General features: G+C 42.3%; 1 protein-coding gene across 11 annotated transcripts in view; it reads left to right on the top strand.

Moving 5' to 3' along the window:
- LOC311087888 (dedicator of cytokinesis protein 9) overlaps positions 1-25,000 on the top strand; it is a 118,287-nt gene that overhangs the window by 26,383 nt on the left and 66,904 nt on the right. For 8 of the 11 annotated variants that reach the window (XM_084121372.1, XM_084121377.1, XM_084121378.1 and 5 more), the window contains exons 2-3: positions 8,870-8,986; positions 21,986-22,075. In XM_084121372.1, coding sequence (XP_083977498.1) covers positions 8,870-8,986; positions 21,986-22,075 — 207 coding nt within the window. Of the gene's footprint in view, positions 1-4,903; positions 5,161-8,869; positions 8,987-21,985; positions 22,076-25,000 lie in introns of those variants that run through there. The other 3 variants (XM_084121379.1, XM_084121373.1, XM_084121381.1) reach the window with 2 other exon arrangements.

Genomic DNA, 25,000 nt, shown 5'->3' on the forward strand with positions numbered 1-25,000 from the left:
TTGGGAAACCACAGTGGCTGCTGAAGCTCAGTGTCATGTGTTGCTGAGGCTGATGAACAATCACATTATCTAGATCTGTTCATGTCACCTCACAAAATACGGCTGGGTGGATTGAAATCGGACCAAAGATGTCATTTTAAAAAGTCAAATTATTGCTTTACTCTGACTAAAACTTCTGAACGCACTTTCTAAGACCGAGAGCGTATCGTTCCGACTCACACTTCATTGGGAAAACAACAGGTAATTAAATTTGAGACCGAAAGCACAGAGACACACTTCGCACAAACACACTCTCTGTTGTTCCTGCCGTCTGTGTGTGTGTTTAATCTCTCTGGAGGTCTTTAGTAGAAACTGCACTGCTCTCACTCACTTTTCTGGGAAGCGTGTGTGTTTTGTCACATTCCGGGTTACACCCTCTCCGAGTTTCCCCATTCCTGCCGCAGCGATCGCCAACGACACCAGTCTTCATTATGCAACGGCCTGCGATGGTGTGATGATGTAGATGTCAGGGGTCAGAGGTCAGACTGAGCCATAAAATCCCCCAAATCAGAGCTCTAGAAAATAGATATAGATCTAGATGCTAATCATTTTCAAAGCAAATGTTTGTTATGTGCACTCAAATCCTGAAATCCTTTTATTTTATTTTTTCAATGAAATTAATGTACTATATTTTAGGTCGATAATGTTTTTTTATAATATTTTGTATTTTTAGGGGATTTTATGGTACTAAATTATATTTACACTGTATTTGAAATCCATTTATTCACTTTCTGAGCAATTTGGAAATTGGCCTAAACTCGTATATCTTGAACGCTTTAGAGCACAGACTGAAGTTTGATCTCTTTTCAAAGACGACACTTGGCAGATTATTATTATTATTGCTGAAGTGAAAAAAGTTTTAAAAAATGAAATTAAAAAAAGTTAGAGAATTTTACGTTTATTGTTATTAAAAATGCACAAAAATACTATTTAATATTTTTATACGAAATATATATTTTCAAAAACACATTTTACTCTAAAACTGAAAGAAAATCAAAGCCATAAATCTAAACAAGTTTGTTTTCTCCAAAAAATGAGCTTTCAGGAAGATTTTGATTGACAGCACCAAGCACCCATTACCAAGTTTTGTACCATCCTGATCAAGTTACAGGTGCATTCTGTGAGAATGACAACTAGTGGTGGAAACAGGCATTGCAGTCGAATTCAAAATATTGGAGATCGTGGTTTCTCCCGCCTCCTGCTCCTCAGACTGGACGGCGCTCACACGGGTTGCCAGTTTGAGCACACACAACAGGAACGAGCGCAACTAACAATGAACATTGGCAGCGTTGCAGTATCACAGACCAGAACAATAACACACATTCCAGCCTGGAAACACACATTTCAAAGTAAAATAAGTGGCTGTAGAAGTGTTTTTCAGAGAAACGGGCATGTGAACTTAGCATGTTTCCTCAAAATATATTTAAACATATTATGGCATTTTTATGCTTTAGTAGAGAGAAAAAGTTACATACAGCACCTTAAAAAAACAAAAACGTACAGTTGTTGACGGAAGAGCAGCAGAGGGTTTACTTCATCAGTTTTGCTCAGTGTCTTTAACCAGCTGGAGTTCGGGTGTTTTAGGGCATGTTTGCAGGCATCTCTGCTCCAGTTCACACAGGAGTCGTATCACTTTACAATGAGGACTTGAGGACACGGCTGAAACCGTGTTCCTTGGGGATTCATATGTAAAGTCAAGGGTTATCGAAAAATAAAAGTAATACCCATGGCTCCTGGTGACACATGATTTCAGCTAAACACCTCTCCACTTCTGTACTGAAGAAAACAAGATGTCCTGAGGGTTAGTAGATGTTCATTTCCTGGTGAACCAACCCTTTAATTCATCTCGTCCCTACACACACACAGAAAGGTGGTGTCCTCGGGGCATGACTGAGGAAGTGTAGGCTTATGACGGGCAAGATCACTGTCTGTGTGTGTGTGTGTGTGTGAGCGCAGCTGTGCTAGTTCCTAACCTTCCCCCCTCATGTCTCTGTATAGTAAAAGATAACACACACTCACTGTCCTTTTGTGGACTCTTAACAGTGTGTTTGGGTTTGTTTTGTGTGTGTGTGTGTGTGTGTGGAATTCCCTCTCAGCAGATGAATAAACAGGGTGTGCCCACAGAGACAGGAGACATGTTTAAACCTTCTGTCTCACACACCGGCGCTGGACCAGCTACACAACTCAACTACTCCAGTAAAAACACACAATAAAATATCACTCGTTAATCAATGTTAGTTCAGTAAAAGTTTCGCACAGACTCACGAGTTCATGACTCTCAAAGACTCTCTCTGAGCGAATCACTGAATCAGTGAGTTGTTGATCAAACTGCATCAGTTCGATTCGCGAATGAATCGTTCGTTGCGCTTCGTGAACCAATTCAACGGGTTCTTTGAAGATAAACCGCTCGCTGCTATCGTGTCTGAGAGAGAAAATGTCTTCAGTTGGAAATAATGTGTGAGTGTTTGTGAACAGATTTGTGTCTCTCTCAATCCTGCCTGTAGAGAAGAAGCGTCACTATAGCGTTATCTTTGACATCTCACTCATTTCTCCCAGAAAACAGTGACAAGAAATGGAGGGCAATTGGGACTTTTGCTTTAGCCTCCTGAGAAATACGTACTCTTCCTAAGTTTCAGCAGAGATCTCAGTAGTGTCTCAAACTGCACTTAGATTCAGTATTATGTTTGTCCACATGTGTTTTATAGCTCTGTGCTCTGACTGTGTGGCAGGAGCTCAATAAAGGGTCTAAAGCAGTGGTTCTCAATTCCAGTCCTCGGGACCCCTTGCTCTGCACATTTTGTAAGTCTCTCTTATCTGACACACTCCGTTCAGTTCATGGAGTCTCTCCTAATGAGCTGATGATCTGGTTCAGGTGTGTTAAATAAGGGAGATATACAAAATGTGCAGAGCAGCGGGTCCTGAGGACTGGAGTTGAGAACCACTGGTCTAAAGGGTCTTTCATAGTTCCTCTATCGATGGGCAGAAGTACCCACTTATTGGCGTGTTCACACCACAGGAACTGGGAATGATCTTAGTTCTAGAAATGCCTTTACTAAATTATCTTAGACCGTACTTCAGAGTCGGGTCTAACCCGGGACAGTAGGAACTACCAGCGATTGGCCGAACATATGCCATACGAAACCCCGGCACCCGACATCTTTAAAATGCTGTTTATATATCCTTACTCCACGAACATGGAAAACAGTGATAAGACATAAACATGCAGAAAGCTGATGCTGATGGCGTTTACCTGTCGTCTTCCTCAGCCTCGGTGAAATGCAGCGCTGCAAGTTGTGATGGGAGATTTCATCTCTTAGCCATCGCATAAGTCATGCTATCATTAACTGTCATCATGACAAACGCAGCGCTCCGATCACACGTCCTCTGTTCTCCAGTCGATGACGGTGTTGAACGACGTCGCTGTGGATCGAGAGTTTCTAACTACCTGGTATAAAGAGTATTTTAATAATCTAAAGAACCCTTTTAAACTGTGGAATAGTCCTCCGGTTTCCCTCAGATTAGTTTCAGCAGAATCTGAATTTAAATCGAAGTTAAAAACCCATCTTTTCTCCCAGGCATAAAACTGTTCCTGTCGTTTCATTCATCAGTGTTTTGATAAACTCCTTTTTTTTTCATTGTGTTGCGTCTTTATTGTTTGTATTGACTTTTTATGTTTATTTTAGTTTGGTATTGTACAGCACAGTGGTCACACACTGTTGTTTTTATAATTTTTGATTTGATTTGACTTTCCACTGTAAAGAGCCTGTCGTGCAGTGCAACGGTTCCACGGAGGTTCCACGGTTCTTTATGGAACCATCAAAGCCAATAAAGAACCTGTATTTAAGAGTGGGAAAAACATTGTAGACAATGTTACATACTTAAATGAGACGTAGCTCAGAGATGCAGCCTCTCAGGGCTGTGTGTGGGTGTGGGTGTGTGTGTGTGTGTGTGTGTGTGTTGGGACACTGTCATTAGTGTGCAGGTGAATCCCAAGAGGCCGTGTGACTGAGGGAAGGAATGTGTGCGAGTGTGTGTGTGTGTGCGCGTGTGCGAGTGTGTGTGTGAGTGTGTCTGTGTGTGTGTGTGTGTGTGTGTGTGTGTGTGTGTGTTGGGACACTGTCATTAGTGTGCAGGTGAATCCCAAGAGGCCGTGTGACTGAGGGAAGGAATGTGTGCGAGTGTGTGTGTGTGTGTGTGTGTGTGTGTGTGTGCGTGCGCGTGTGCGAGTGTGTGTGTGAGTGTGTCTGTGTGTGTGTGTGTGTGTGTGTGTGTGTGTTGGGACACTGTCATTAGTGTGCAGGTGAATCCCAAGAGGCCGTGTGACTGAGGGAAGGAATGTGTGCGAGTGTGTGTGTGTGTGTGTGTGTGTGTGTGTGCGCGTGTGCGAGTGTGTGTGTGAGTGTGTCTGTGTGTGTGTGTGTGTGTGTGTGTGTGTGTGTGTGTGTGTGTGTGTGTGTGTGTGTGTTGGGACACTGTCATTAGTGTGCAGGTGAATCCCAAGAGGCCGTGTGACTGAGGGAAGGAATGTGTGCGAGTGTGTGTGTGTGTGTGTGTGTGTGTGTGTGTGTGTGTGTGTGCGCGCGTGTGCGAGTGTGTGTGTGTGTGTGTGTTGGGACACTGTCATTAGTGTGCAGGTGAATCCCAAGAGGCCGTGTGACTGAGGGAAGGAATGTGTGCGAGTGTGTGTGTGTGTGTGTGTGTGTGTGTGTGTGTGTGTGCGTGCGCGCGTGTGCGAGTGTGTGTGTGTGTGTGTGAGTGTGTCTGTGTGTGTGTGTGTGTGTGTTGGGACACTGTCATTAGTGTGCAGGTGAATCCCAAGAGGCCGTGTGACTGAGGGAAGGAATGTGTGCGAGTGTGTGTGTGTGTGTGTGGGAGGGGCGGTCTGTCTTCAGTCAGAGCTCGAGGTGAGGCTCGTGTCCAGTGTGTGTGTGTGTGTGTTTTGGAGAGAGCAGCGGCTGCTGGACATGCTGAGGAGAGTGTGTCTGACAGAAGGAGTGTGTAGTCATGCAGGGCAGGACAGGGAAAGCGCTGAAGAAAGAGCTGGTGATTGAGTCTCCTCAGCAGTTTAAATATGTGCCCGTGCCGGAGGACGAGCAGGACCACTCGAGTCCTCAGAGGAAGGTCAGTCGATCTCACACACACACACACACACACACACACTCCAGAGTCTGAGGATCACACAGGCTTTCACTGAGGGAAGGTGAAGGGTTTGATAGATCAGCTCAGTGATTGTTATTTGATGAATCTGCCTTGTTTAAAGAGTTTATGATAGTCTGACTGAGAGTGAGAGCTGATTACTTGATTTATTGTAGTTTGATAGTCATTTTGTGGAATCAGTCAGCTTTATAGTTTCATAGTCAGTTCATTATTTCTAACAAACATTGTAGCAGTTGATTTTTTTTTTTATTCAGTCAGTCAACTGTGTGATAGTATAACAGTCAATCAACCTTTTTTAATCAGCTTTATGGTGATGATTTTTATGATACTTCGATAATCAATGTTTGTGATAGTTCAAGTTAAGTTGAAGCATAAGACGTTATGTGTGGTTGTGAGAGAATGGTTATTGTTGAAGACGTTTAGTGCCTGTAAACTGGAGCTGGTTAAAGGTTTTGGGTTGAAGTATTGATGTGGGACAGTGATGGCGTCAGATCATGAGATATCCCAGTGATGTGGTGCTGTATGATACTCTTAATATATATACATGGTTCTGCAACTAGTGTTCAAAAGTTTGGGTTCAGTGAGGTTTGTTTTTTTAATAAGTGAAGACTTTTATTCATCTAGAATTCATTCAATTGATCAGTGACAGCAAAGGCTGTGTCAATAAATGCTGTCCTTTTGAACTTTCTATTTGTTATTAAAGAATTCTGGAAAAAAAATGATTCCCGTTTCCACAGAAATATGTAGCAGCATGTCTGTTTTCAACATTGATAATAATCATACATGTTTCTTAAGCATGAAATCATCATATTATAATGATTTCTGAAGAATCATGTGACACTGAAGTCAAGACACTTTCAAATTGTAATAATATTTCACAATATTACAGTTTTTACATTATTTTTGTGCAAATAAATGCAGCCTTGGTGAGCTGAAGAAACTTTAAAAACATTAATAAATCTTACCGACTCTAAACTGGAGGGAATATGATGGTATTTCTGTAGTTTTAAGGGTTAAAAAAGGTCTCAAATATCTCATCAGGATTATCGCCTGAATCCAGACTCACTTTGTCTGTCACACACACACACACACACACACACACACACACACACACACACACACACACACACACACACACACACACACACACACACATTCTTCAAACCCGACTGTCACTGCACACATACTATATCTTTCCTCTGTCTTTCTAATGCCACTCACACAATAGAGTTGAGATCATCTTTCAGACTGGAGAGCTCTGGTCCTCAGAAGAGAGAGATGTGTGTGTTGAGATGATTTAAATGGAGATCACACAAGCTTCCATCATCTCACATGTGTATGTCTTTGCTGCTGTCCATTTAATCCAATATATTCTGCTGTTCTGCTGACTTATGAACTTTACTTTGGAAACTGAGTGTGTTGTCATTTGTGAGCCTGTTGTGTTCAGTTAGAGTGTGTCTGTGTGTTTCAGAGTACAGCTGTAAGAAGTACACACACACACACACACACACACACACACACACTCTACTGTGATGCCATTTTGAACACAACTGTGCAAACATTGTCCCATTCATGTTCCCAGGAATAAATAAAGGTGTGTGTCTTTCCCATTTGTGTTTGTCCACATGCTATACTCCATCTAAAGCTGCTTGGTAACATTTTACTTAAAGCCTTTATGTATAGTCCATTATGTTGTTTTATGCATTAATTATGCCTTGCAATGCACCTTGTCATGCATTGTATGGTCACATGAATAATTGTAACCACAGTTATAATACATTAGCCTATATATAGCATTAAAACACGACAAACAACCAATTTAAGTTGTAAAGAATCTGTGAATGTTATAATGCATTTTAACTTGTTTATGAAAATTTATGCATTATAATGTACATTATGAATACCTTTAATACATTATACATAAAGGTTTTAAGTTTTTTTTATAATTGTTTATAGTTGCTATAATTGGAAATTTTAAGTTGGCATTAATTAAATGAAATTCATTGTATCTCCGTTACACCACAGGGCCATTTAAAATAAATTAGTGAAGGCAAAATTGAATAAAATGCTGAGCTATGCAAAGAAACATATTTGACAACATCATCTCATTAATGTAAAAGCTCCAGTCTTGTGAAACAGCTGAGTCACAGTTAACAGTACAGAAAAGTGAAGTTCGTGGCGTCTCTGCCGGTCATTACTCGCTGGAATTACTCGAGAGTGAGTTTCTACCTTTTACGGTTAGTTTCATTATAGCAACAATAAAATCACCTGTCAGTCATATGACTGTAACTCGGCTCTCTCATATTTGAGTTAAAGATTAAATTGCTGAATGTCTAAAATATGTCTACGAACACTCACAAACACATGCACTTCATCTCACTGGAAAGCTGAAAACGTGCCACGATAGAAGAGCTCAAAGACTTGTAGACGCAGGATTTAATTTCATGGTTGCTTCAGCAAATGCATTTTATCTTAACACAATTGTTTAGGTCTAGTGTTGGTGGTGCGTTATTCTCAAACGCATTGAGCTTTTAGTGCCACTCCTTTCGTTTCTGAACTGCCATGATACAAACAACATCTAACGTAATAAACCTTGCCAGGTTCACGTTCATTGGTTTTGGGTAAAACTGAATGCATTTTTAGCGCCACTCACTGGACATTTTACTTTGAAAGTGTCTCGAAACGTGCAACAAGCAACATAATATTAGTTTGCTAAAATGTTGCCACAGGCATGTTTTCTTAATGAGTCTGGATTAGTTTGAGAGTATTGGTTTGCATGCTTATGACACACACACACACACACACACACACACTGGTGGGAGTGAACCTGTTGTGGTGTGTGTAAGCTTTAATGTTGACGTGGTGTTTATGTGAGATTCTGGCCTTTCATTGGTCTATCCAGTTATGATATCATCATCAAAACAGCTCCGTCTCCATGGACGACAGCATCTGAGGTCATTCTGCCAATATCACTCCCAGATGTGTGAGTGGACTGTGTTATCTCACTTAGTCTTACACACACACTCCCAGATTCCTCCTATACAATATCAGTGGAAACATATTACCAAGATCCTCGTCCAAAATTCCCATATTCTTCAGAGATCACCAATTTATCTTTACAGAAAGAATTGAGGAAAGGAGAGGATCGTGATCGCTGCACATTGACTGCCTGTTTTTTCAATTCGAGTTTATATATATATATATATATATATATATTACATATACAAATTACATATATAATGAAATAGAAACAAATAATCAACTCTGTTGTTGCTCTTTTTGCTGTGATTTCTCTTCTCATTGTAACAGCAGCTTCTCTGATTGGTGGAGCTTCAGGATTATGAGCAGTGTAGTTCTTCACTTAACATTCAGAGTTCATTTTTTATCATAAAAACTCCTTTTATCTCTTTAAAAAAAAGTGTGATTTTAAGTTACTGGGTTTAAGTTTAACTTACTGGGTGAGAGGGAGTTGGTCATTGTTTCAGATAATGTTCCCATTAAACACCATTGATTCTGTACAGTCACAATGGTCAATCTTCAGGTGTTGCTCATTGGAATAATGTTTCTTTATGGGACTTTATGGATCACTCCTTTCCTCATTTGATTGTGCTAATTCAGTTTTCATTCCCTGTGAGTTGCTGGAATATGAAGATCTGCTGAATGTGTGTTCCAGGTGAAGCCGCGTGTGGTGGAGCCTCTGGACTATGAGAGTGTGCTGGTTCAGAGGAAGACTCAGATCCTCAGCGATGGACTCAGAGACATGCTGCAGTTTCCTCTGGAGGACTTCCAGGTGATCAGGCTTTTACTGTGGGATCCTATCCCATCCACTTTACACACCACATGATGTTTAAATGTGCATTTATTGACAGGAATAATATGTGACCCGTGCTGGCAAAAGGATTCGGAATACGCATGGGATAATTTCGAGCTAAAGGCAAAACATGTGAAAAATGGTTGATTTTTGAGGTTTTCTTAAATTTTTTTCAATTTACTCACTCAGCCTCACGTCCATCCAAGATGTTCATGTCTTTATTTCTTCGGTCGAAAAGAAATGAATGTTTTTGAGGAAAACATTCCAGGATTTTTCTCCATATAGTGACTTCAATGGGGTCCAACAGCTTCAAAGTCTCTACACGATCCCAGCCGAGGAACAAGGGTCTTATCTAGACAAACCATCAGCCATTTTATAAAAAAAGAAACATTTATATACCTGTACTTTTTAACCACAAATGCTCGTCTTGCACTAGCTGTGTTGCGTCACACATTACGTAATCACATTAAAGGTCACGCGTGACGAAGGTGAAAGTACCGAACTAGTGTTTACAAAGCCAACATGCAAAGACTAAATCAAATGGCATTTAAAATAAATAAATAAATAAAAGGTAAAACAACGATGTTGGACGATTTTGAAGTTGGAGGAGAAAATCTTCCCTACATTTCTGAACCGGAACACGTGTGACCTTTCAACGTGATTACGTAATGCGTGAAGTTGTGGACAGCAAGACAACCATTTGTGGTTAAAAGTATATAAATGTTTATTTAATTTTTTTTACATGTCAGATGGTTTGTCTAGATAAGGCTCTTATTCCTCGGCTGGATCGTGTCGAGACTTTGAAGCTGCACTGAAACTCACATTAGGACCTTCAACCCGTTGGACCCCATTGAAGTCACTATATGGAGAACAATCCGGGAATGTTTTCCTCAAAAACCTTCATTTCTTTATTGACTGAAGAAAGAAAGACATGAACTACTACTACTAATTTAACTACTCCTATAAGCCCTCGTCTAGCGATCCCAATGCTCCAAATAGCAATTAAACAATTATTCGTATGTTTTTTGAGAGGAGAACCTTACCTTTGTCCACAAAAAACAATCTTACTCGCACTGACTGACAGATCCGAAGCGTGTGCATAAAGATGCATCAGACAGCGCGTGATCCCGATATACACACAGTATTACAGCATTTCAAAATATCTGTCTTGGCAAGTATTCACGCAAGCATTATCTGTTGTGTCTGAAGTGAACGTTTGGTTAACTGTTGGGGAAAAACATTTGATGTGTAACATTATATTAGATCCGTGCAGTACAGGTCTGAATACATAGGCTGTCTGTTTCATTAATGTTAATCAAACAATTGTGGTTTCATGGGGAAAAAAAAAGTACAAGATATATTTTTCCTATAGATATACAGGAAATATTTGGTTTTGACTTGGTGTGTGCCAAATGTGGTGTTATTACCAGGGATTTTAAGGTATGGTTGCTAATTTTGTTTTGGAACCTTCAGAAAACTTTTCTCAAAATTGACTTCTCTGACTCTATCAACTTCAAACTGGTGCAGCTCAGTCATTTTTCTGTCTGATTCCAACAAATCATACATCATTTTGAAAGTTTTTTTAATAGAAAATGTAAAAATAACTTTTTTGTATAAATAACTCATTTTTGAAAGTTTGCTCATTGCGACTCATTTTGCCAGCACGGTTCACATACTGATGAAAGATCTGAATCCGCAAGACTAGTTTACACTGGTTTGTGCTGGTCTAGCGGGTCTTTTCAGTGAGCTTATGTGTTAACTTATTAGTGAAATGTGTTAACTATAAGCTGAAAGCTCTAATGAGAGATGCAGACTTTATTCCTGCATTTGACGAATGCTTTTCATCTGCAGTCGGATGTTAGGGCGTCCCACTGGAGCAGTTCAAGCGCTTCGGTATCGTGATCTCAGATCCTGGGTTATCTCTACTGGGAAATGGCTCTGTGCACTGTTGTGGCCCAGTTCATTAACAATTGTGCTGTCAGAAACCCTGAGGAACATTTCGCTGTCTCATCGAGTGCTTCTCAGAGACATTTCTAGCCGTTCTTCAGTACTGGGGTTTGCAGGTCCCTGTCAGAGAAACTATGTTTCCATATTTTGATACTGTTTATGTCTTTGCCTGCAGTTCAGGGTCATTCACAAGCATCACCGCTTCACTGCTGACAAACGGCAGAAGTTTTCTTTCTTATACAATAGGCTAAATATTCCGTTACTATTTCAATTTGAGTTCGTAACCCCCATAGACCCTGAGGGGGACAAGTCCATCCCCAATCATTAGACATCATTAGAAACAGCCCTCGCCAATGTCGAAATTATTGAGATGGCCAATCAAATCAAAGACGGCGGGTCTTACTGTTCAGAGGAAGATGAGTGTGAATTCAAGCGTCAAAGAGTGTGTGGAAAGAACTATTATATTTGATGTTTGACAACTGTTTTATGATGAAAATGTTCAAAACTGACAGTAATATCCAGTGATGCAAATTAATATTTAACTGCATTGGTATGTTAAAATCCCCCTGTGGTGAAAATCAAGTTTTTAATGTTGTTTATATGTGTATGTGGTGTTTTTAATATGCTTTAAGACAAACCATGTGTAAATTTATTAGTCAACATAAAGCCTGGAACACACCAAGCCGACGGTCGGCCGTTGGGCAGTTTCCGTGCGTCGGCCGACTAAATCTTCTCAGTGTGTTCCGCACCGTTGGCTGAAATTGGTCCTCGTCGGCTTTGTAACGGCCGATTCGACATGTTGAATCGGCGTCGGGCCGTCGGTGAAAGAGGGAACTCTGATTGGCTGTTCAGCTTAGTGAATGAGTCAGTGCACGAGAATAATAGCAAAACAGCGAGCAAAGTCAAAACGGTACAGATAGAAGGCTGTTCTAATGTTACGTCATCTTACCTGAGTGTTCCTTGGCGAATATTTCAATATTAACACGAGAGGAGTGGAATAAAGAAAGTGTTTAGCAGGATTGATATTCAAAACGGTAGGCTAAGCACGCACTGCTTTGTTTACGGTTTGTGTATCTGCAGCCGGCAGCGTCGGTTTCCCTTTTTGAATAACGAATATAGACGAATATATCTGCAGAAATAGACAGTTGTCTCATTTACACGCAGGCGCAGAACGCGCATTCTAGCTGACAGTCGGCTGTAGTTCTCTCGGTGTGTTCAAGTGCAGCTTTTTACCCCGACGCGAGGCGACAACACAGTCGGCTTTCATCAGCGCTAGTTCGTCGGCGTCGGCTTGGTGTGTTCCAGGCTTAAGAAAACAACATTTTCTCCTGAAAACTGCAGTGAACCAAAGACAGTCTCAAAAACACGGTTTGAAATCGCTGGTGTTTCTGACGTCACAAACTACCTTGTAACCAATCAGATCAACGTGTGATCGTCAACGAGTGGATCTCTGAGCTGAGTGAGTGAGTGGAGGCGGGGCTCATTTGCATATTCATAGAACCCCGTAAACTAAACGAGGCAAGGGTGTAGAGTTACATTCAAGCAATTTTAAGGCAAAAAGAAATTATTTTTCAAGGAAAAAACATTTAAATATGTCATTTTGGTGATCAAAGATGAGTTTTAAGGAATAAAATTATTGACTACAGGGGGACAAATTATTAAGATGTTCTTGATAGTCTCCTTGCTGTTTTTCCACCACATTCATAATCGTGCTTTTGCCGGTGTGCTTTCGCTGTAATGTATAACAATGTTAGCAATGTTACAAATAATATTCTTTCTCAGCCCTGAAACTCATACTATTTTTCAATTGAAGTAATATCATAAACGTGTCCACTAATGGCTTTAAATTAACGATTACCAGTCGATTGGGAAAATCTTTGGTTTGGGGAGAGCTTCATACTACAGCATGGATCTCTGGGCTGTTGTGTAGCTGATGATGTGTTGATTCGCTCTAGAGGATTTAATTTAGCATAGATGTAGTGCTGGACTTCACTGTGAGGGTCAGACAGCTGTTACGCTCGCTTATTGTATGACAGCCTTGACCCTTTTTCCTGAGAGCCATGACTGCAGCTGTACAGTGTGATCAGAGAAACTGCAGCAGACAGCGAGAGAAAGAGCTCAGGATCAGGATGTGGATGTGGAATGGGTCATTGTGTTGGGATGCTCATAGATCAGGATGGACAGAGCCTAGGGTCATGAGATCTGTGGCTCAGGTCACCGAGTCTCACTGTTCACAGGTTGAAGTTGAAGTCTGCCATTTTTTATGTTACTTCCTGTCCCATTTAAAGTCTGCATGAAACAGAAGTTGCAAAAGTCTTTTCTTCTCTATTGTGCCGTATATCTGAGTGAAACGGCTTCTGGAACATGAACAAATGTTGGGCGGGGAAATTTTGTCTGTGTGGAATTGATTGGATGGTTGTGGTTTGCTATTGGTGGATCTCATGTGAGTGACAGGTTGCCCCGCCCTCATCATCAGAGAAGAAGAGATGAGCTGCAAGAGGGAGGAGTTATCTGTCTAACAGATAAATAATTTATAGTCATTTATAACCCATTTTGATTTTGTGGTGACTTTAATACAGAGACAGTGGTAAATGGGCCATCAGTATGTTGACGTTCTGAAGAGTGAAACTGTGGATCTGTAGTGCTTTAAAACATATTGCTCTATTTCTCTGACAGTATATATTGAAAATGGCTCAACCAACGCTGTGAGTTTGAGACAGGACCTCTGGTTTGAACGAATAAGGCTAGTGTTTGGGAAACCTGTTGATTAACAGTAATTATTTTTGCAATTCCAGTTGGTGCTACTAGTTAAGAATGGGCATAACTATGTATTTCCAAAATCAGCTAGGGTTGCCTTAGAAAATTAGGGCTGCACGATTAGTCATATTTGAATCACGATCACACTTTCTGCTTTTCTTCATTAAAGCATAATCATCAGTGTTTTTTTTTTAATGTGACATTTCAAATCCTCATTGCGATATTCTGCTCAAACGAGACACTTGCGCTGTTTGAATCTACGAAATCCACGAAAACCAATGAGCATTAAGCTGTGTCATCAGCAAGTCGTTTCCCATCATGCTTTTGATCAGCGCAGTCGGTGGAGAGCAACTGCGCTCGACTGCAGAATCCGACACGGCCGCCTCGCCATCGCAAGAGTTTTTTGACATACGTCAGCATGACATCAGAGCAAGGCGGACCGCACTCGGACACATTTCTAACCGGCATGCATCTCGCGGTGATCACCGGTGATCGGTTCTGTGCAGATTTTGCTCATCTCAAACAAGCCTATTGTGTTCTTGTGTTAGCAATGGTTCCCTCCAATCATTGTGTTCTTGTATTATCAATAGTTCCCTCCAATCATAGCAATGGTTCCCTCCAATCATTGTGTTCTTGTGTTAGCAATGGTTCCCTCCAATCATTGTGTTCTTGTGTTAGCAATGGTTCCCTTTCGAAAGCTACAATCGATGCTGCCTGCTCAGCGCATTGGGAACATATTTTATCGTGACCAGCTGTGAATATTGTGTATAACACGTCAATGAAATTGACACGGAGGTAATATAGCCTCGGTCGGTGACGTCATCGGCGTGCACCCGCGACACGAGGCTATAAATAGATGAGCCACAGGTGCATCGTCAGGTCTTTTGTCTTCAGACCATTACTGTGCATGTGTGGACGTCAAAACTCTCTCTCTCTACCTTTTATCTGCTACAGATCTTTGCTAGGAGTTAGTTTATTCAGGCAGTGTGCAGAAAATTTCTCATTTCTCAAGCCTTTTTTCTCTCTCGTACATCAAAGAGTTTAAAAAGTAAAAAAAAGAGGAGAAATGAGCCAACAAAACAATAGGCCTAAGTGTTGTGTTCCTCCATGCTCCCGTCCCATGTCAGAACTGGATACACACACTTACTGCTTTGTTTGTTTGGGAAAGAACATGCTGCCCTTGCATTTGAGCATGGTGATTGTGAGCACAGTGGAATGTTCACAGTTAAAGTGCTTCGCGTTCGCTTTGCTGAGAAGCGAAAGACGGTGCGTCCCTATCGCTCGCTCGCTCTCTCTCCAGATCGCGATGTCCTTTTGCCTGACTACCGAAGCGTGCCTCGGCGCTTCTTCGGCTCGGGCAGAGGACATTGAATCTCGTGGGTTTGTCGCCTCCGAGCATTTCTCCTGTGATGATAAAAGGAGATCGCTCGTGCAGTGGCCAGATTAATCTGATTACAACAAAAAGAGTCCCATAAAACACAGTCTATAAATAAATAAAGATTGTAAATATTTATGTCTTGTGTCCTCGACATCGAGCCATTCTACTATCGCGGGTGCGAGGGCACGCGATTATATGATATTGCCTCAGTTTGGAGAGACGCTCCCCTGGGATCACATTATCAGATGCATTTTCAGCGGTCAGGCTGGTACTGCGTTGTACACCATGTCCGTGTTAAAGGCATACCAGGTTGATCTTATGAAAGATTTAAACACAGCCTATCATCCAGACCGTGTTTGCTTGTCTGATTGGGATGTGTTTATTGCTGAGGAACTGATATTTATATATATATATATATATATATATATATATATATATATATATATATATGTGTGTGTGTGTGTGTGTATGTATGTATGTATGTATTATATATAATATAATATTGTCTGGCTGTTCTTCGGCCACATTTAATTCTGAGGAATTAAAGCTGCCTCCGAACACATCTCTCGTTATGATAAAACGTTTGAGAGGTTCTCGAGGTGGTGACTTGTGTGATGGTCGTATTACAGCTAGACTGCCCTCCTTGAGGATCTCCATGACGTTAACTCGTTCATGGGAAAACCTTATTCTTCGTGCATCTTTGTGCCCTTGACGTATTAAGACTATCATGGGTGCAGGGGTGTGTGGTTATACGATGATGGGTCAGTCTGAAGAGACATTTTCTTCTCTTCTTTTTGCTCATCGTCATTTTAGGAGGGTTCGAAAGCAGAGTGTAACGAGTTGCGCTCTCCCTCAAGAAAAACTGGGGACCTGCTCGTTGCACTCAGCAGCTGCATAATAGACCTAAGACAAAATCCTGAGGGTTGTTTTGTCCAAGGTCTGTGGGGGTGTGCCCCTACGGGACGAGACATGTAAATCAAACAGCTCCTACCTGACACCCTCACGAAACCACTGTACTTCCTCGCCACCTCTGGTGATTCGGGGAGCAGCGGTTTCCAGCGAAATGTTAGATGTTCTGTTGCTTTTCTGCTGTCATCCAGGACACGGAACATCTAACATCCCCTCAAAAGGAAGTGTTAAGTTGATACCACTCTCAGAGAGTCTGGAAGCGTGGAAACTTCTGCCAGGTTTTTCTGCTTGGGTATTAAGTACAGTACAAATAGGATAGAATCCAATTTATTAATCGTCCTCCGCGTTTCAACGGCGTGGTATACACTTCCGTGAGACCGGAACTGGCGCATGTACTGTCACAAGAGCTACAATCTCTGCTGAGCAAAGAGGCCATAGAACATGTTCCTCTTCCAGAGAGAGAGTCAGGCTATTACAGCAGATACTTCCTGGTCCCCAAGAAGGATGGGGGGTTGCGTCCAATCTTCGATCTTCGAGGCTTAAACCATACAGTTAAAGCATTCAAGTTCAAGATGTTAACTGTAAAGACGATCATGTCGTAAATTCAACATCACGTTTGATTTGTCATGATCGATCTGAAGGACGTATATTTTCATATAGAATATTGCCACAACACAGGAGGTTCCCAAGTTTGCTTTTGGGGGCAAAGCTTACCAATATTGGGTCCTTCCATTCGACCTAGCCATGTTATCTCTAGGGGGCTGAGGTCAACGCAACAAAGGGCGTACTCTCTCCCACCCTGAGGGTAACATGTTTGGGGTTAAATGGGACTCTGTCACCATCGGGCATAATTGTCTCCCGCTCGTGTCAGGACCAATTTTAGCACCCTAAGCAACATCTAGCTAGGTCAGGACATTACATAGGTCTCATGGCAGCTGCGTCCACAATGATTCCTCTGGGCCTTTTGCGCATGAGACCATGTCAGTTGTGGCTCAAAACGGGGGATTTCAACTACAATCCCCAAGGGCAAATAAAGGCAAGAACACTCGCTGAGTGCTTCGTGTCCTTTCTAAAATCCATGTTTATGGTGAGTCACGCGCTGAACGCTTTGTGCACTTTCTAAAATCCATGTTTATGGTAAGGGTTACGCGCTGCGGCTTCGTTCCCTTTCTATGTGGTTCAGACCCCGGTTCCTTGCTTTGGGTCCCACTTTAGGTGCGTCTTGCTGTCGCAGAATGCTAACGGCAGACGCCTCCCTGATGGGCTGGGGAGCGGTCTTAAGTGGTCGTCCAGCTCAAGGGGAATGGGAGGGTCATCAACTCAATTGGCACATCAACTGCCTCAAGCTGATGACTGTATTTCTGGCCCTGAAATACTTTCTCCCTCAGTTGAGAGACTGTCATGTCCTAGTGCGGCACAGCGGCAGTCTCTTACATAAATCACCAGGGAGGTTTGTGCTCACGCAATCTGAACAGAATAGCGAGGCAGATCTTTCTCTGGGCCCAGGAAAAGTTCCTGTCACTCAGGGCAGTGTACATTTCAGGGCACCTGAATGTGGGAGCGGATTTACTGTCCAGACAGAAACTACCGATAGGGGAATGGAAACTCCACCCAGAAGTAGTCAAACAGATTTGGACCAGATTTTACGAAGTGAAAATCTTCGCCTCTTCGCCTCTTATCAGAAAGCGCAATGTCCCCTCTACTTCTCTCTGAGTCACCCAGCCCCTGGGTCTGGATGCGATGGCGCACACATGGCCCAGAATGTGCCTGTATGCGTTTCCTCCAGTTTCTCTGCTCCCAGGAGTTCTAGCCAGAGTTTGGTTCTCCGAGATAATATCTCTCCTCAACGGCTCGCCATGGACGATTCCGGAGAGGAGGGACTTTCTGTTTCAGATGGAGGCCACGATATTCCATCCCAGGCCCAACCTCTGGAACCTTCATGTTTGGCCCCTGATGGGTACCAACTGAGGGACACTGGGCTTTCGCCTGCCGTTATTGAGACCATTCTAAGTGCTAGTGCTTCCTCCACTAGAAAGAGTTATGCCAACAAATGGAGTGTCTTTGAAAGGTGTTGTACATAATGCAGATCCGGTCAACTGCCAGATTGCTTCAGTTCTGGATTTTCTGCAGGAAAAATTAACAACAGGCACATGCCCCGCCACTCTCAAGGTTTATTTGGCCGCTCTTTTGGCTTGCCACGCCTTGGTTTATGGGGGGCCACTCGGGAGACATCCTCTGCTCGCTTGTTTCATTCGTGGGGCCAGACGACTGAGGCCTCCCGTAAAAACCAATATCCCATCATGGGACTTAGCAGTAGTCCTAGAAGGGTCTGGTTGAGACTCCTTTTGAAACTCTAGAATCAGCGTCTGGCAAACTTCTGACTCTAAAGATGTTTTTTCTTATGGCAATAACTTCTTTGAAAGGAATTGGGGATATGCAGGCTCTGTCGATCTCGCCATCCTGCTTGGACTTTGCCCCAGGAATGGTGAAAGTGATTTTGCATCCTCATCCTGATTACCTGCCTAAGGTGCCTTTTTCGACTGTACATCCTGTCACTCTTGAGGCCTTCTGCTCTTCGCCGTTCACAACGCCAGAACAGGAGAGACAGTCTGTGCTCTTCAGGCCTACGTCCACCGCACTAGCCAGTGGCATAAGTCAGAGCAACTGTTCGTCTGTTATGGGGGCCGCAACCGAGGGGCTGCTGCCACTAAGCAGACCATGTCACATTGGGTCAGGGATGCTATTGCTCTTGCCTATGAGGCGCGCGGCCAAGCTTCGCCAACGGGTCTAAGGGCTCACTCCACCAGAGGGGTCGCCTCCTCTGCTGCCTTGGCAAGAGGTGCCCCTTGCAGTTTGCTTGTGATGCGGCAGGTTGGTCCTCTCCGCACACATTCATAAGATTTTATAGTTTGGATGTTCATTCCACTCCGGGGCTCTCATGTCCTTGAGGCGACATCACAAGCTAATGTCTAGGCCTTCTTGCGTTCTTGTGAAACACACCTGCACAACCGTGGGGGTCCAGACATTTTCAAGCACGGCGGCATGGGTATTCTCGTTCCCAATGCGCTGAGCAGCGCAGCATCAATTGTAGCTTTCGAAAGGGAACGTCTCCGGTTACTTAACTGTAACCTTGTTCCCTGAGAAAGCGGAACGAGATGCTGCGCTACTTTGCCGTGCTGAAGATGTCCCAGGACTGCTCTTCAGACAAAATATCCTGACGATGCACCTGTGGCTCATCTATTTATAGCCTTGTGTCGCGGGTGTGCAGCGGCTGAGCAGCGCAGCATCTCGTTCCGCTTTCTCAGGGAACAAGGTTACAGTTAAGTAACCGGAGACGTTCCCTCCAATCATTATGTTCTTGTGTTAGCAATGGTTCCCTCCAGAGAAAGACGTGAAGCCTTCGTCACTTTGCATCAAAATGGCCTCACATGCAAGGAATCTGATGCAAAGAATATTGCACCTGAAAGAAACATTTACAGAATCATCCACAACTTCAAGGAGAGAGGTTCAGCTGTGGTGAAGAAGGCTTCAGGACGTCCCAGAGCATCCAGCATCAGGAGACAGCAGGGGGTTTCCAGTTCATCTGCACAAACACTGAGGCCAAGACTTCAAAGAAGGCCTGGAGTCAAGAAGGGCACCAAAGAACCCACTTCTCTCCAAGAAAACCATTGTGGACTGACTGAAATTCTGCAGGAACTGCAAGGATTGGACAGCAGAAGACTGCTGCAGTTATTTTCCCTGACTGTTCAGGACATCTGTGAAATCATTTGGGAAAAAAGTGAACGCAAGCATGAGTCCTGTGTCATTCCAACAGTGGTCCCCCAATATAGTTTTACAAAATCCTGTGGGAAACACTGATCATTTTATGAACTTTACTCCAGCATAGTACAACAAAAGTTCATTTTAAGTGAGTAAAGCTGTTAAGGCCAAATTAAAATGTCCTTGGACAAACTGCATTTGGGCTTAGCCCCGAATGTTTACAGTGTCTCACTCCGCCCCTGATTCTGCCTAAAATCACTGTGGGGAATAAAGAAAGGTATCAAAACTATCTGCAAGATCAACTTCTCCCAAAGATCCGGGAGAAATTTGGTAATGATCTGTTTAATTTCCAGCATGATGGAGCAGCATGTCACAAGGCAAGAGATGGCTCAGAGATCATTACATTGAAATGTTATATCCATGGCCAGGCAACTCCCCGGATCTTAATCCCACATAGAGAACCTGCGTTCCTCTGTTGTGTGTGTGTGTCTCGTGTGCTGCTGATCTCTAGTTCGTGCTCGTTCCCATGTGTTCATCGTTCAGCTTGCCTTGAACCTGTGACCTTAGCGCACCAGTCCAGGTCTTTACCACTGCCTGAATCTCCATCAGCTCTATCACACTGATGTCCTGTGCGTGTGCGTGTGAGTGTGCGTGTGAGTGTGCGTGTGCGTGTGCGTGTGCGTGTGCGTGTGCGTGTGCGTGTGCGTGTGAGTGTGCGTGTGAGTGTGCGTGTGAGTGTGCGTGTGAGTGTGCGTGTGAGTGTGCGTGTGAGTGTGTGTCAGTGCGAGTGTGTGTGTGTGTCAGTGAGTGTTAGTGCAAGTGCGAGTGTGTGTCAGTGTGTGTCAGTGTGAGTGTGTCTGTGTGTGTGTGTGTGTGTGTGTGTGTGCGTGCGAGCGTCAGTGCGAGTGTCAGTGTGAGTGTGTGTCAGTGTGTGTGAGTGAGTGTGCGTGTGTGTCAGAGAGAGAGAGAGAGAGAGAGAGAGTGTGTGTGTGTGAGAAATAGTGAGTGTGTGTGTGTTTTCAACAATAAGTAGATTATATGAACTGACAGTTTGAACTGTTTTGCCAACGAAAATAGTTCCAATCAAAGCAACACACAGCAGTGTGTGAGTGTGTGTGTGTGAGTGTGTGTGTGAGTGTGCGTGTGTGTGTGTGTGTGTGTGAGAGTGTGTGTATGAGTGTGTGTGTGTGTGTGTCCTCGATGACTCCTGCAGTGTTCCTCTCCTCTTCAGTGTGATTATCATCTCTCCAGGAGGAAGTGGGGCTTCAGGAGAGGAAGTTTGGGAACAGGAGGGCTCTATTGTGTGTGTGTTTTCTCTGGAATGCCATTAACACTGTTTTCCGCTGAATCTGAGACACGTTGACCCTGGTGACGTGGAGAAGCACTTTACTTCCAAATATAAAACATCAATAGCAGAATCATTTCATCTCTGATCTCTGATCCCTCAACCCTTGTCAAGATGCCGTGTTTCGTTTGGCAGGAACAGAAAACTAAGGGATAGTGCAAAATCAGTGAGGACCAAACACTGTGAATGTGTTTCTCATCTGATTCGCTGTATGCTGGATATCGTTTATGTAAATGTTTAATACCTAGTGAAAGCTTTCTGGTTGCACTCTCATTCATCTCAATTACATTTGCTTGAATTGTTTTGTGAGTGTACACACGTTTGAATGGCCGTCTATAGGGAAAGATGTTTTTGCAGTCAAATGGTGTCGTTCATGATGAGCATGACTCTCACTGGCTGAAGGGATGGAGACGATCGGTTCATAAGAGCTGAAGTCCTGCTGATCTGGCATGAGTCAGGCTGGGGAGTTTTGCTGTCAAACTGTTTTTGTCCAGCTCTAATGCTTCTTTCATGAGAAAACTCCCTGCATTGGATGGAAATTGTTCTCTATTGTTGTTTTTTTTTTTATAATACTGTGTAAAAAAAGAAATCTAATTACATGTGTGATTTCATGTTTCAAGGCATAGTTGACCTAAAAATTAAAATGTCCCTCATGTTGTTCCAAACCTGCATGATTTTCTTTCTTCTGTGGAACATAAAAGGAGAGCATTTGAAAAAACGTCTCTGTGATTTTTCGTGATCGATAATCACTGTCACTTCAGATTACTTTGTGCACATCCCTAATCTGTTGGTGTGTGTTGGGTAGGATGGCAGTTTAGATGTGCATGTATCATGTTCTCTGAGTGTGTGTGTGAGATAGTAACCCAGTGTGTGTGTTCCTCAGGTGTGTTCAGTGTCCCGCCAGACCCGGACGCTCTGCTCCTCGATCCCTGCTCACGCTCTCAGAGACGCTCAGAGTCTGTTCGTGCAAGAGGTGAAACACACTCTCTCTGAATACACAACTTTACTCATTTTACCTTACAGGATTTTGTACATTTTACCTTCTCAGTCATAGTCAGACGTGTGTGTGTGTGTGTGTGTGTGTGTGTGTGTGTGTGTGTGTGTGTGTGTGTGTGTGTGTGTGTGTGTGTGTGTGTGTGTGTGTGTGTGTGTGTGTGTGTGTGACATGCTTAATATTGTGAAGATCCACTGTGTGACACCGGTCCATGATTCTGTACATGTATTTAACTGCATCTATAGTATTTGTGTCCCTGTAAATCATTCCTTTTAAATGGGCTTAAATACATTTTGTGAAGAGCACAGCACATATTGTTCTATAACAGTATTTGAGTGTTTGACACACACACACACACACACACGCACACACGCGCACACACACACACACACACACACACACTTGCTGCACTCAGAGGATTTCCTCTGATGTTTATAGAGAGGACTTTGTCCGAGATTGACCTTCATTTCACGTCAAACACACACACACACACTCCTAGTTGAGTGGAGAATAGAGCTCTATTGTTCTACAGATATTTCCACATCTCTATTAAACTGACTGGCAGATAGGTATAAACTCTAGGGATACTCCCAAATTCTCTGAGTACACACACACACACACACACACACACACACACACACACACACACACACACACACACACACACACACACACACACTGATGATACTGGCAGACGCAGGGCTGTTCTCCAGCAGAATATATTGAACAGATGGTTTAATGTGAGATTTCTAGTCTTTGTGAGAAGCTACCTTCAAAAGAGATGGATATTAAAATACATTCATAATCAACATTTCCCTTGACACCTTGCAACATATTAACACTGTAAAGCCTGACATATGAAATAATAGTCAGAAAAAAAAGCATTTTCTTTAAATGGAAAATTTTAATGATTAATCATTAAAAGATCGCAATCTCAATTCAAACACCCACATGATTTTATTTCTAAATCACAGTGATTCAGATCTGTGTTTATTAAAGCTTTGATGAGTCTGATCACAGTGATTCAGATCTGTGTTTATTAAAGCTTTGATGAGTCTGATCACAGTGATTCAGATCTGTGTTCATTAAAGCTTTGATGAGTCTGATCACAGTGATTCAGATCTGTGTTTATTAAAGCTTTGAGTCTGATCACAGTGATTCAGATCTCTGTTTATTAAAGCTTTGAGTCTGATCACAGTGATTCAGATCTGTGTTCATTAAAGCTTTGATGAGTCTGATCACAGTGATTCAGATCTCTGTTTATTAAAGCTTTGAGTCTGATCACAGTGATTCAGATCTGTGTTTAGTAAAGCTTTGAGTCTGATCACAGTGATTCAGATCTCTGTTTATTAAAGCTTTGAGTCTGATCACAGTGATTCAGATCTGTGTTTATTAAAGCTTTGATGAGTCTGATCGCAGTGATTCAGATCTGTGTTTATTAAAGCTTTGATGAGTCTGATCACAGTGATTCAGATCTGTGTTTATTAAAGCTTTGATGAGTCTGATCACAGTGATTCAGATCTGTGTTTATTAAAGCTTTGAGTCTGATCACAGTGATTCAGATCTGTGTTTATTAAAGCTTTGAGTCTGATCACGGTGATTCAGATCTGTGTTTATTAAAGCTTTGAGTCTGATCACAGTGATTCAGATCTGTGTTTATTAAAGCTTTGAGTCTGATCACAGTGATTCAGATCTGTGTTTATTAAAGCTTTGATGAGTCTGATCACAGTGATTCAGATCTGTGTTTATTAAAGCTTTGAGTCTGATCACAGTGATTCAGATCTGTGTTTATTAAAGCTTTGAGTCTGATCACAGTGATTCAGATCTGTGTTTATTAAAGCTTTGATGAGTCTGATCTGTGTTTATTAAAGCTTTGATGAGTCTGATCACAGTGATTCAGATCTGTGTTCATTAAAGCTTTGATGAGTCTGATCACAGTGATTCAGATCTGTGTTCATTAAAGCTTTGATGAGTCTGATCACAGTGATTCAGATCTGTGTTCATTAAAGCTTTGATGAGTCTGATCACAGTGATTCAGATCTGTGTTCATTAAAGCTTTGATGAGTCTGATCACAGTGATTCAGATCTGTGTTCATTAAAGCTTTGATGAGTCTGATCACAGTGATTCAGATCTGTGTTCATTAAAGCTTTGATGAGTCTGATCACAGTGATTCAGATCTGTGTTCATTAAAGCTTTGATGAGTCTGATCACGGTGATTCAGATCTGTGTTCATTAAAGCTTTGATGAGTCTGATCACAGTGATTCAGATCTGTGTTCATTAAAGCTTTGAGTCTGATCACGGTGATTCAGATCTGTGTTCATTAAAGCTTTGATGAGTCTGATCACAGTGATTCAGATCTGTGTTTATTAAAGCTTTGATGAGTCTGATCACAGTGATTCAGATCTGTGTTCATTAAAGCTTTGATGAGTCTGATCACAGTGATTCAGATCTGTGTTTATTAAAGCTTTGATGAGTCTGATCACGGTGATTCAGATCTGTGTTTATTAAAGCTTTGAGTCTGATCACAGTAATTCAGATCTGTGTTTATTAAAGCTTTGATGAGTCTGATCACGGTGATTCAGATCTGTGTTCATTAAAGCTTTGATGAGTCTGATCACGGTGATTCAGATCTGTGTTTATTAAAGCTTTGAGTCTGATCACAGTGATTCAGATCTGTGTTCATTAAAGCTTTGAGTCTAATCACGGTGATTCAGATCTGTGTTCATTAAAGCTTTGATGAGTCTGATCACGGTGATTCAGATCTGTGTTCATTAAAGCTTTGATGAGTCTGATCACGGTGATTCAGATCTGTGTTTATTAAAGCTTTGATGAGTCTGATCACGGTGATTCAGATCTGTGTTTATTAAAGCTTTGATGAGTCTGATCACGGTGATTCAGATCT

This window comes from Abramis brama (genome assembly GCF_963993115.1).
Source record: "Abramis brama genome assembly, chromosome: 8".
NCBI lineage: Eukaryota > Metazoa > Chordata > Actinopteri > Cypriniformes > Leuciscidae > Abramis > Abramis brama.